We start from the raw sequence: 14,548 nt of genomic DNA on the forward strand, positions 1-14,548 counted from the left end.
CTATGGCAGCATCCATAGTTGTGCATGTACCTGCTTCTAGCACAGTAACATCAATGGCATCCCTAGTACTCAATCTATTGGCATGCTCACTTGGTGCACCTTCATTAATATAAGAGGCTTCTAAGAGCTTACGTAAGTTATCAATTTCTGTTGAAAACTGTGTAGATGTTTTCCTTTTTGTTGTACTGTGAATAATTTTGCCTTGATGTTTTTAGATGTTTCCCCAACAATTGAAGTCGACAATTTTTTAATTATTGCTTCAATTGTAGATTCGCTCAGTACCAGATTCAGAGTAGTGCCAATTTATTTTGATTTTATAGATTGGACTGCAATGTCCTCAAATTATCCTTTTGCAAGGTCTACTAATTTCATGGCCATAATAAACCTCTGAAGATGGATCTTTTGTCCATCAAACTCTGGTACTGCGCTCGACACTTCCCTTATTTAGGCCCTGATATCGTCTGAATTTTCCGTCTTTTTGTCTAATTTTATGTCCCGATCTTCTATATTCTCTGAATCTTCCGGCAGTTGCAATATTGCGGCTATTGTCAGATCGTTCAAGTCTTCTTCTTTGACTTCTAGTTCAGAGTCAGAATCATTGAGCGAATCTGTTGCTTCCTGACTTAGTGTCAAAGGGGAATTTAGAATTGTTGGTATCGATATGTTTAAATCGTACCTTTCTTTTTTTTATTTATTAGGTTATTTCTTAGTCTAATAAAAAATTTTGACAGTGTTGTCCACTGTTTTTTGTCTAGTTTCCCTCTTTGGTTCTGTATATGGGATCTTCCCTGATTAAAGGATTCTACCAGAATGGTTGTATGCTTATTGGCAGTTTGTTTTTGAATTGTACTGTTCTGAGACAAACATTTTTATGACCTGTTAAATTTTTCTTTTATTTCATTTAAGATGGCTATAAAGTTTTGCCAATCCATAATTTATTTGAAACATTTTTGTGTTGATTGTGGCGTGTCCTCCTTAGTCCTTAGGTCCTGTCACGGTCGCCATGTCGAAGGTAGGATCCGCCAGAAGTAGTTTCACAATTTATTTGTAGTTTTTATGGAGCATAGCTTACTTGCAAGTTCTTTGTTTCAGTTCTTAAACTTCCCTGATTCTTTAAGCTAATAACATATTCCACTTAGGCTATGAAGTGCGCCTTAGCTGCCTGGTGGGCAGAGAAGCGGCTGCACTATGTATTACATATGTTAAGAGAGTTGGGAGAGAATGCTATGTGCGCACATTATGTACATAGCGGCTTTCGGTTAGCGTGGAATTGCTAACCATGCACTTATGCAGTGTGCTTCATAAGTCGGCGATCATAGAACATTTTCACTTGAACATTATTGTTTATGCTAGCATTGCCAATGCGTATGTAATTATATTACTGATTTATGCAAGTACTCTGAGTACAGTGTACTGTACTCGACTCGGGCTCCCAGCTACACTTGGTAACGTCCCTATTCGCAAATCAACTTAAACTTACAAAGACAAAGTAATCCGCTTGTGTTACCGGAATAGGTGATTCCAGATTTGAGATTCCAATATTACCGAATTTCAGCCCAGCTGAACGTTTTTCAAAAGTGAGGGCGTGGCAGTTTTGGGCGGTTTGTGGGCGTTAGAGTGGGCGGGGCAACATGGGTCAACCAACGTGGTGATCTCTCGCTATGTCTATGAAGTCTGGATGCTGAAACTCACCTTTCTAGCTTTTATAGTTCCCGAGATCTCGATGTTCATACGTACAGACGGACGGTCAAGCGGACATGACCAGATCGACTCGGCTATTGATCCTGATCAAGAATCTGCCTGTTACATACTTTTCAACGAATCTAGGATACCCTTTTACTCTACGAGTAACGGGTATGAATATTTGAAATCGTTACACTTGAATCGTCAGTCATCGTAAAAAAAATAGCCCAACTATATTATTATCCTGCAGTTTTTTTTCACATAAAGCTATTTCGACAGACCAGGTAAACTAAAACTATAACCTAGTCTTTAACTTATTGTATCCCATGATAGTTTGCCATTTTAAGAATACCTGAGGTACAGTTTCGGATTTACGTATAAATATAGTGATTTTTAAAAAGTTCCTAACTTGCATCTCATTTTATAAACTTATATTAAGTTCTTCATTTTCGCATATGAATACATAATTTAATCCGTTTTATCCATATATTGTTACCCGTTTTACAATAATAATAATACAAAATGTTAATTTTATTTCTTGTTCTCTTCTTTATCTTTCGTAGGTGGCAACAGGAAGTTTCTGAAACAGTATTTGATACGGTCAACACTGAGACCGATAAACTAGAACAAAAGAGAAAATTAAAGCAAAAGCAGCACTTCGATGCAGATGAAAAGGAATCGGATTGTATATTACATGGATACATAAAAAAGCTTGGGGGCTCTTTTGCATCTTTATGGCAAACAAAATATGCCAAGTTATATCCAAATAGGTATGTGTGAATTCCATAAATTGCGAAAGAGAAATTTCCACATCATTTGAAAAGATTGATAGAATATGGAAAAAAATGTAATGAAAGGAGAAAAAAAGTTAAAATTGTAGGCGTGACAGAGTAGGCGTGGCAAAATTTTGTTTGCAAATCGATGGAAAATTTACAAGCCTTATAAAAATTTGAAAAAATATCAAAACATTTTTCAAAAGTTCGGGCGTGGCACTTTTGGGCGGTTTGTGTTCGTTTGAGTGGGCGTGGAAACTTTTGGACTATATCTCTAGAATCTGTATGCTTAATCTCAACCTTCTAGTTTTTATAGTTCCTGAGAGCTCAACGTTCATACGGACAGACTGACATGGTCAGATCGACTAGGCTTTTGATGCCCCCCCGCAACATGGGTCAACAAACTTGCGTTGCGTCTATGTCTCTAAATGTCTCTAAATCTGCATCCTTAATCTGCATAATCAACTTTCTAGCCGGACAGACAGACAGACAGGCGGACGGACAGACGGACATGGCCAGATCGACTTGGCTTTTGATCCTGATCAAGAATATATTTACTTTATATGGTTGGAAACGAATGTTACATACTTTTCAACGTATTTTGTATACCCTTTTAACGGGTATAATGAAGACTGCTCCAAGCATCGTTCTACAGTGGTATAGGAAAGGTTACCATTCCAGTAGACTGAAATAAGGAGTTAATATACGTTTTGCATCCCAAAGGCGTCGCCTTACCATTAAAAATGTTTTTGAAACGATTCAATTTAGTCTGAGTGAACTTCGTATTGTGGACTCCAAACAGGTTATCCATACGCAAAACCCTGACGGCTAAGCGAAATTAATACGGTTTAAGTCATGTAAGGACATTTTTACAAAACCAAGCCCACCCTTGGCTTTATTGACAATAGACGAAATATGGTCTGAAAATTTTTGTTTAGGGTCCAGAAAAACACCAAGATCATCAACCCGTGTTATTCTGTCCAGAGAGCACCCATTTAGAGTGTAAGTCGCGTGTATTGAGTTCACACGACAAAAGGTCATAAGGAGCCATTTAAGTTGAATAAGTTATCTCGCTACCATGTTTGAATGCTATCTAGATAGGATTGTAAGTGCAACTGACAAAAAAAAGCCTTATACTGCAGCATAATTATACCCGTTACTCGTAGAGTAAAAGGGTATACTAGATTCGTTGAAAAGTATGTAACAGGCAGAAGGAAGCCTTTCCGACCATATAAAGTATATATATTCTTGATCAGGATCAATAGCCGAGTCGATCTGGTCATGTCCGTCTGTCCGTCCGTAAGAATGTCGAGATCTCAGGAACTACAAAAGCTAGAAAGTTGAGATTAAACATACAGACTCCAGAGACATAGAAGCAGCGCAAGTTTGTCGATTCAGGTTGCCACGCCCACTCTAACGCCCACAAACCGCCCAAAACTGCCACGTCCACACTTTTGAAAAATGATTTAATATTTTTTCATTTTTTTATTTGTCTTGTAAGTTTCTATCGATTTGCAAAAAAACTTTTTGCCACGCCCACTCTAACGCCCACAAACCGCCCAAAGCTGCCACGCCCACACTTTTGCAAAATGTTTTGATATTTTTTCATTTTTGTATTAGTCTTAAAAATTTCTATCGATTTGCCAAAAAACTTTTTTCCACGCCCACTCTAACGCCCACAAACCGCCAAAAACTGTCAGTGTTGAAAACTCTCCTTTGCACTTCCACTAGCTAAGTAACGGGTATCAGATAGTCGGGGAACTCGACAATAGCGTTCTCTCTTGTTTTACATTGTCAGCTTACATAAGTTCACTCGAATGCTTTATTATAAAGGAATGTCGTTAATGAATAAGGTAAAAAGGAGCGGACCTAGGGGGTTTCCTTGTGGGACACTGGATATAAAACAAAATGTTGCGTCCTGCCATTCAGATAACTTAAAATTCAATTTACAGGATCAACAGGGAAACCTAATCAAGTTTATTACTATGTATGTTTAAAGATTATTTTTGAAGTCCTGTATTACCAGGGAAGTTTGCTCCAAAAGGTTAGGTCTGCGTTTTATAAAACTATGCTGACATGGTGATAAAGTTAACCTGCAAATGTGCTGCAAATAAGGACTGATACCATTTTCAAAAAGCCTAGGGATACCCGACCATTTAGAGATTCCTTTGTAATTGCTTTCGGCTTTGAAAATAGATCGGCTATTACGTTAGTAACTACTTCTAACGGAGTAATGTCTGGACTTTACATTTCGTAGGTGTGTCACCTCAAATATTTATGGCATCCACTAATTTGTTCCACTAGTAAAGATCGGACCAATTCATGCAAATTTAGCCTCAGCTCATTTAGCCTCATATACCCGTTACTCGTAAAGTAAAAGGGTATACTAGATTCATTAAAAAGTATGTAACAGGCAGAAGGAAGCGTTTCCGACCATATAAAGTATATATATTCTTGATCAGTATCAATAGTCGAGTCGATATGACCATGTCCGTCTGTCTGTCCGTCCGTATGAACGCTGAGATCTCAGGAACTACAAAAGCTAGAAAGTTGAGACTAAGCATACAGACTCCAGAGAGTCTTGTAAATTTTTATCGATTTGCCAAAAAACTTTCTGCCACGCCCACTCTAAAGCCTACAAACCGACAAAAATTGTCAGTGTTTAAGACTCTCCTTCGCCCTTCCACTAGCTGAGTAACGGGTATCAGATAGTCGGGGAACTGGACTATAGCGTTCTCTCTTGTTTTTTATTGTACCTGTGTCGATTGTCACTTTAAAAGTAGGATGATATGGATTTTTATGTTGAGTAAGAGGTGCTACTCTGGGCAGAAACACACTTTCAGGACTTGTTACAAGACATAGATCGATTAATCGACCAAAAAGTTTCGAATATAATTAACTTGCGACAACTTGCGATATTGGAAAATGACAGCTTTACATATGAACCTATGACCTAACCACAATTAGGATTCCACCTTTACGTTTGGAGGGACGATCATGCCTGTATATTATGTACATACATACGTTGGAAAACTGTTGACCCATGCTGCCATGCCCAAAACTGCCAACTTATGCCGGTAGTCCGAATACAATATTCCTTTAAGATGGTAAACTAATCGGGGCAGGTGGAAACACTGGACGAGAAACCAGTGCGGACAAATCGGAATCTCTAGCAATCCCAAATTGGTCTCCCTCCACAACTGATTAATGGGATGGCTCCGAATCTTTTTTAGCTGCCGATCTTATCAACATTTGAGGATTTCCTGCGATTGACAGTGGATAAGCTGTAAAGTCCTGATCATCACTTGCCAGTGGCTGCGGGGTGTTCCCCTTAGGCAGCCTACCACCATCGCATTCTTGCGCTTTGGCTATTCTTCTAATAGCTTAAGGCTATTAAACTGCAAATCTAGCGCAGAAAGGAGATCATCAGCTTGACGAAAACTATCTCTAGCTTCGCTATAACTGCTGATCAGTCCTTTAAAGCAACCTTTAGTTTGGCGCATAAACGATTTTATCTCGTTTGCAACCCCTAGGCATCTGTGGAACTGGGTAGTACTGAATGACATAATAATTTTTGTCATCCGGCAAAATTCCTTTGTCTGTGCATTTATGTCATAAAAATGTGACTTCATGAATAAAAAATGAACATTTTTCGGGATGTAACTTTAGGTTGTATTCCCTGCATTTATCAAAAACTTCAGTGAGGTGACTATTAAGTCATCCATATAAAGGAATGCCTGAGACGGTTCTATTCCGGAGAATGCTATAGTCATCATTCTTTGGAATGAATTAGGCGCTATTTTTAAACCAAATGGCAATCGCGTGAAACGATATGAGCCATTGTTGGTTAAGAAAAATGTTATATCTCTTGAGCTTTCATCCAGCTCGATTTGATGAAAACCTGACATTAAATCAAGGCAAGAAAAATATTTTGCTCGACCAAGTTGGTCCAAAATATCATCTATTCTCGGTGGTGGAAATTTGTCAGCTAAAAGTTTCTTATTAATTTGGCGATAGTCTATTACTAATCTCCATTTCTTTTTATCTGAACCTGGGCTAGACTTTTTAGGTACTAATAGCAAAGGGCTATTGTACTCTGAAATTGATGGTTCAACTATTTTATATTTTATTAATTTCTGTACCTGGGCTTGTATTTCTTCTACTTGACTATGAAACTTCTATAATTTTTTGTGTATACGGGCCCATCATCTTTTAATCTCAACTGTTGTTTATAAAAATTATTTACCGTTATTGGTTCTGATTCTAATGCAAATATATCTGTATATTTGCTGCATAAGGTTTCTAATTGTAATTTAAACAATTTGGGGAAATTTTTCTTTAATTGAGATACAACTTGGGATATTGCTGGTAATAGAGTTATATTATTACCAGAGCTGTATGTTATGGGAACATAAATGGGAAATTTCAAATTGTTGGGTCTAAGTATAAACCAATCTTCTGCTGGTTTGAAATCAATTTGGCAATTATATTTTTTGATGAAATCTATTCCTATTATTCCATCACACGGTATGGGAAAATTTTTATCTACTAAATGAAAATCGTGTGGAATAATGTATTTACCTGTCTCTATCTCAATAAAAGTCTGTCCTTGAGACTGAACTATCTATTGGCTTATGCCATGAATATTTATTTTGTTAGTTATTTGAACATTAGAAAATTTGTAAGAATTCTCTTTGAGAATAGAGATATCTGCACCTGTATCAAGAAGGAAAACTAGTTTTACACCTGTTTCGACATGAATGAATGTGGTAAATAATTGATGGCGTATACTCTACGATCTTCTCCTACTGGGTACCTAAAGGCTGTTGCGAGTTTCCATAATCTTGGGTTACTCGTACATTGGCATTATTGCCGTTATTGTTATTCTGGTTGTTGTTGTTACGGCCTCTGTTTCCATTATTGCGCCCTCTATTTTTGCCATTATAGCGGTTATTATTTCCATTATTGCGGTTTTGATAACCGTTATTCTGGTAACCGTTATTTTGGTAACCGTTATTATAGTTGCCTCTATAACCATTGTTATTGAAGCCTCTACCTCGGTTAGGACCTCTATTGGCATTGCCGTATCCTCTGTTAGATCTGTTACCTCTAAAGTACATAACTTTATTGATGTCACCGGTAACTCTTGCATTCGTTCTTATGTACATATGCGCTTATCGCTGCATCCATAGTGGTGCAAGTCCCTGCTTCTAGTACATTTTTGACACTTTCGTGCTCAGCGCGATTTATCATGGTGTCAATTGCCTCTCTAGTACTTAGACTAGTGGCATGTTCTAGAGGTATACCCTCATCGATAAAGGAAGCTTCTAATAGCTTTCTCAGTCTATCAACTTTAGCGGTAAATTGCGTTGCAGTTTTACCTCTTTGCTGAACTGTTAATAGCTTTGCTTTGACATTACCGGATGTTTCACCGACAACTACTTTCTGCAATTTGTTTATAATTGCTGGAATTGTCGTTTCATTGTCAACTTAGTTCAAAATTGTGCCAACTATTTTTGACTTAATGACCTCAACTGCAATGTCTTCAAATGATCCCTTAGCTAAGTCTACCGATTTGATTGCCTTAATAAATCGTTGTAAATGGATCTTTTGTCCATCAAATTCTGGCACTGCGCAAGCGACATCCTTAATGTAAGACCTAATGGCTGCTGCTTGTTCAGCCATGGTTAAGGTATTTTCTAAGTCAGCTGCGTTATTGGTATTATTTACTTCCTTCAGCACTAATGTTGCTGGTATAGTTAGATCGTGAAGATCTTCCTCTTTAATGTCTTTCTCGACTACAGTTATATATTCTTCGTCAGTGTCAGTGCTTTATTCATTTATAGTTAATGTAGTGTTTACTATAGTCGGAATTTCTATCTGGAGGCTTAATTTATTTTTTATTAATATTTATTTTTCCCTTAATGCCACCAGTAGTTCCGAAACTTTAGCACACTGTTTACTGTCTAAATTCTTTCTATTCTCTTCTATCAGTTCTCATACTTTATTATAACTATTTACCAATGTTTGGGCATTCCTGTTTATTGTTACAGCTTGTATTGATCTATTTTGCGTGAAGCATTTATAAGATTTTTTGAAATTTTCTTTTGATCATTTATCTGATCAATAAGCTGTTCCCAGTCCATGCTGTGGCACTGGCTACTTCGATACAAAGAAAACGATTTACTTAGTTTGCCAAAATCTAATAATTCTGATTTTACTTTTACACCTGGCAATGTCGTAAGTACAATGGCCTTTTCTGTGTAACTATTACAAGGGTATAACGGGGAGGTGTATGCTAATTCGTATGTACTCATATATAAATTTTCGAAATCATTTATAGACATTTGAATATTACTTATAATATTCAATGCTTTATTACTAAAATCTGGGTCATGTTCATAGACTTTATCTATAGTGCGCTGTGTTTGAGCTACACTCATGGTTGGCTATTGATATATATTTCTCGGTTCTAATTTAGATAAAAGCAATTTTACGTTTTTTTTTTTTAAACTTCTATATTTCATTCATAATTGAGTGCGACGTATGAGTGAACTTTCCTTAAATATTATCTAAGCCGTTTGCAGCGCTACTGTATTGTTTTCTGAGACACTTGTTATGTAGTTTGTATATTTTTATTAATGCATTGGATACCATAATTAGAGCAACTACAATTAGTAATATGGTTATCCAGAACAAGTCTGCATTTTGGACTTCCACTTTATTTATAACATTTGCTGTGGAGTCAACAGTTTTAGTGTTTATCAAACCCATTTTGGGTATACTATTTTCAAAGTTTTGTAAAAAATTTTCTTTATTTTTATATATTATTTCAGTTTTGCTTATTCTATTTGTCTCTATGGACATATATATATGTAATTATTTCCTTCCCAAATTTTAGCGTGTTAGCAAAATTGATTATGTTTTACATCATTGCCTGCCTGATGATGGCTATGGCTTCACGGGCCATATTGGGTTAACAGGGCATAATAGTATATGCTCCATTTTACAATGTGTCTTACCAATTTTTTTTTATATAATTAATATATTTTAGTTTTTTACTGCTGCTGATGTTGTTAATCTGCTGGTGTCAGCTGGGCGTCGCCGGGGGTGGCACGCTGACACTTCCTCGCTGCTGTCTATATCTGGGCTGCTGATGATGTTGACGGCTGCTCACAAGTCCCCAGGCAGTGAGGACTCCAGACTCCTTCGCAGTCCTGTGGGCAGGTCTTCTTAGGCTTTGTTAGTGCCGGTGCTGGTGCTGGACATGCTGTCGGTTTTGGAACTTCATTAATGACTGTTATATTTTTTGTATTTTCTGAGTGAGTTTTCTCGAGTTTTTGGGTTTTCAATTCTTGCTGGTATTGCAGGAAGTGGTCTAGCTCTGCATGTAGCTTTAGAGCTTTCGACCAAACCGGTGGCGTTTGTTAACCGTATATTAGACACCTTACGTGAGCTATACGTTTGTTTAACTTGGTCTTTAGACCGCCACGGTGTTTTCCCATATCTCAATAAAAATCTACTCACTCAGATTCGTTCTCAGTTGAATTGCGGTTCCATCAGTTTCATCAGTGTCCAACGTTTCAATTTTACTTTTATTATTAAGAAATATATTTTTTCTTATATATGATTTTTAATTTGTTTATATTTATGGGACCTGCAACTCTACTGGAAGTGTTTTTGCACACCATCGGCATATTAGCAATACTATGGCAGCTATAAGATAACGTCGTCCGATTTGGCTATGTTTTTTACTACATGTTCAAATATTTTTTTTAGATTTTTGGGAAAAATTTCATAACGATATCTCAACGGGAACTATTTATGGCCGCGGTCCCCTACAAGTGCAACCACTGTGCACTGTAGAAAAAAAAAAACAAACAAATTACAAAATCATAACATGCAAGCGAGCTGTTGATGTGCCGAAAGAGAGCTTTCTGCACGCTTATAACTTTAGATTTTGTGTGGGAGAGCGCACGGAAGCACAAGGACAGAATAGTTAAAGATTTAGTTAATTAGTTAAAGGTAGTGCACAAATCGAAAGAGATTCCCTCGCGAAGCGAACGAAGTTGCAATAATTATGTTAAATAAATTCAGAGCGCAAAAAAAAACACGACCGTTCGCTCTAAGGCTAGGAAAACTAACCGACTTAGATACATTGTACAAATTAGGCTATTTAGACTAATTAGTCTAATTAGGCAAATCGGTATTTTCCTTATCCTATATAAACGTAGTATTACATATAAAGTATTTGTATTCTTGAACAGGATCAATAGCGGAGTCGATCTGCCCATGTCCGTCCGTATGATGTTAAGATCTCATGAAGTAAAAAACTCTAACAGCCACAAGGCGCCCAAAACTGCCACACCCACACTTTTGAAACATTTCTAATTTTTGAATCATTTAAATTTTGTTTCCTATTTCTATCAATATGCCAGAAAAATGTAAAAATATTCTGATTCGCACTTCCACTAGCTGAGTAACAGGTATCTTATAGACGGGAAATTCGACTATAGCGTTCTTGTTAATCTTAGTTTCAAACCCTTTCATCGTCATACTATCCGGCCAAATTTCACCAGAATATATGGTTAAAAATAGCTCGTTTGGCACAGATCTCTTGAAAGATGAAATGTCCCTAGCGGAAGAAATGTTAAATTTTTTGTACTTTTCTGTTATCGGCTTTTGTTTTGTCTTGTATATAGGACAACACATCAGATGATGTTTGATCAGGGGAAACATTGGTTGTTGCAGACATATTTGAATCTCTAGCAATCACAAGTTGGGCACCCTTCACCACGGATTGTTAGAATTGCTTCAAACTGTCTCTGCTGGGGGATTGTTGCGATCGACAACAAAAAAATTTGTAAAGTCTCCGATGGTTTTCGCTCAAACAAATATAAATTCGAAGCATTGAATTTGAAGTCAAAGCGAGTTTCCCAACTATCTGATACCCGTTACTCAGCTAGTGGAAGTGCGAGAGTCTTCAGCACTGACAGTGTTTGGCGGTTTGTAAGCGTTAGAGTGAGCGTGAAAAAAAGTTTTTTGGCAAATCAATAGAACTTTACAAGACTAACAAAAAAATTAAAAAATATCGAATTATTTTTCAAAAGTGTGGGAGTGGAAGTTTTGTGCGGTTTGTGGGCGTTATGACTTCCGCTGCTTTATCTCAACTTTCTAGTTAAGAACTTTCTTGTTCCTGAGATCTCGACGTTCATACGGACAGACGGACATGGCCAGATCGATTCGTCTATTGATCCTGATCAAGAATATATATACTTTGTATGGTCGGAAACGCTTCCTTCTGCCTGTTACACAATTTTCAACGAATTAGTATACCCTTTTACTCTACGAATAACGGGTATAATTACGCTGAATACAATAATTAGACGCTGCATAATCAATATGATTTGGTTTTTTTTTTCACTTTAATTTACGAACAAAACCACCCAACCGAAAGTTTATTATTTTCGCGCGGTATCTTCCCGTAGGTTTGAGGGTGTGTAGTTTGGAGGAAAATTATACGTCCGTTGCAGTTGAGTTTAAAATTTCGAATGATCTTTGTGTTTCTTTCTTAGTTCTTTAAAAGTGGGTTTTTTACATTTGTAAAGAGGTTTTGGGTGGCTGGTGACTCAGCATCCCAAGTGCTAATCGATACAAAGACTCAGCGTTTTAAGTGTTAGTTAATATTAAAACGCAGCCCTTCAAATGAGGCGACACAAAGCATTTCTGGGTGCCCTCTAGACTTCTGGTTGACGAGGGGGTTTGGGCGGGGGACCGCCGAGGGTGAATGCTGAGGCGGTAACTCGCGCGAAACCAAGAGGCTTAAGAACAGAGGCCTAATAAAAAGTCCAGTTTAAAAGCTTCGGAGACCTTATAATAATTCTACTTATAATATCATACGTTTTTTGCCAACTGTTATTCAAAATTAAAATGTTTTTAAAGTTTTTTGTTGTTTATATCAAAAACATTGTTTCCAAGAGCCTTAAGGCATTTTTATATATATGGTTACATATGTTTATAAAAGGTCCATTGGCATTACCCCGATGATGTGAAAAGGTACAGACAACACAAACAAAAATTTGAGTAATTTCTGTAAAAGCACGAGTTGGAAATCATACTTATCCAGTCGCACGTGGGCGAAATGGTCCATATTGACGTAGGCAAACTTTCGAATTTCGCTATCATGCATTGCATTCGAGACATAAATGGCCCCAATTTGAAGTTAGTTAGTTACCTACCACCAAGTCCATATACAGCGACAACGAATCAGCCTTTAATTTAGGAACAATAATCTCATCATTATAAAACCAGTATGGGAAAGCACAGTATATTAAATGAACAAGTGGAGGAATTTCACAATATCCTAATGGAGATATCAATTTGCATTGAAGTCAATAAGAAAATTGTTGATACTATATAACTCGTTATCCGAGCCACGATAGAATGAAACAGCAAGTTTAATATGGTCCTAGTCGTAGATCCCATAGATGCCATTTATACAACCATTGACGGACCATATTTGACAATTAAATACGATAACAAAACAGCTTAGCAAAGTAATTTGAATAGCGTCCATACTAATACAAAAAACATAGTTTTCGAGATAGAAGTGGAGGAGTACGTTTAATTATAAAAGGTTTATAAATAAACAAAGCTTATTGTTCACAGTAGAACGTGTACAACCGGAAAACTCATTATAACTCTACAACTCATTAGGTTAGAGTGGTCCATTGGAACCACATTAAGGTGGGAAACTACTTCAAGACACTTAAAAAAATACATTTTTTTTATGGTTTTAATCGTTATGTATATCGCCTGGGAATACCGTGTCAAAGTTTCAAATGCCTATTCTCAAAATTGTGGAAGAGATGCCTTCCGGAAGTTACTGGCGCCATGTCTTTCAAATGGCTTTCATATATTTAAATGATAACAAAAAAACTACTGAACCGATTTTCATCATCTAGCATTTATTTCACAGGGAAAACAAAACAATTTGTTGGACTCTTTTTTTTGTGAAAAATTACGAAATTTGATTTTCGAAGCCTGTTTAAATTTCGAAAAGATTTTTGTTCATTGACAGCAGTGGGCAGCATCACTTACACAAATTATGATGTCAGCGGCGGTATGACTTACAAGAGCCTTGTAAAATTTGTTGAAATGCAATTTTCACTTTTGAAAAAACAATTTTTTTTCTTACCACAGGCATCACTCTAAATAAATATTATATGGATATAAAGAGAATGGTCTTCATATTCCTACAAAGCGACTGAAAAAAAGACATTTTTTTTCGGCCTCAAAAGGTAGTTTCCCTCTGAAGTAATGTTCCTTCCGATTTTCTCTTCTCGGCCAAACGCACCTAAAGCTAACACATATTAACCGTATAGTACACACAATAGCTTAAGTTTGCCACTTTTTTATAGGATTACAGGCATTATACTAATATAATATAAAAACAAGAGAGAACGCTATAGTCGAGATCCCCGACTATCTGATACCCGTTACTCAGCTAGTAGAAGTGCGAAGGAGATTCTTTAACACTGACAGTTTTTGGCGGTTTGTGGGCGTAATATAAAAATTTACAAGACTAATACAAAAATGAAAAAAATATCTAAACATTTTTCAAAAGTGTGGGCGTGGCAGCTTCGGGTGGTTTGTGGGCGTTAGAGTGGGCTGGCAAAAAGTTTTTGGCAAATTGATAGAAATTTACAAGACTAATACAAAAATGAAAAAATTTCAAAAGTGTGGGCGTGGCAGTTTTGGACGGTTTGTGGGCGTTAGAATGGGCGTGGCAACATGAATCGACAAGCTTGCGCTGCTTCTATGTCTCTGGATTCTGTATGCTTAATCTCAACATTCTAGCTTTTGTAGTTCCTGAGATCTCGACGTTCATACGGACGGACAAACGGACGGACAGACGGACGGACAGACGGACGGACAGACGGACATGGTCAGATCGACTCGGCTATTGATCCTGATCAAGAATATATATACTTTATATGGTCGGAAACGCTTCCTTCTGCCTATTACATACTTTTCAACAAATCTAGTATACCCTACCATATACGAGTAACGGGTATAAAAACCAAGTTGTC

The 14,548-nt window shown here is 37.0% G+C and overlaps 1 protein-coding gene across 5 annotated transcripts in view; it reads left to right on the plus strand.

Annotated features, from left to right (window-relative positions):
* LOC120457843 (G protein-coupled receptor kinase 1) overlaps positions 1-14,548 on the plus strand; it is a 155,723-nt gene that overhangs the window by 138,552 nt on the left and 2,623 nt on the right. For all 5 annotated transcript variants that reach the window (XM_039645354.2, XM_039645358.1, XM_039645356.1 and 2 more), the window contains one exon: positions 2,247-2,453. In XM_039645354.2, coding sequence (XP_039501288.1) covers positions 2,247-2,453 — 207 coding nt within the window. The remainder of the gene's footprint in view (positions 1-2,246; positions 2,454-14,548) is intronic.

This window comes from Drosophila santomea, unplaced genomic scaffold (assembly GCF_016746245.2).
Source record: "Drosophila santomea strain STO CAGO 1482 unplaced genomic scaffold, Prin_Dsan_1.1 Segkk83_quiver_pilon_scaf, whole genome shotgun sequence".
NCBI lineage: Eukaryota > Metazoa > Arthropoda > Insecta > Diptera > Drosophilidae > Drosophila > Drosophila santomea.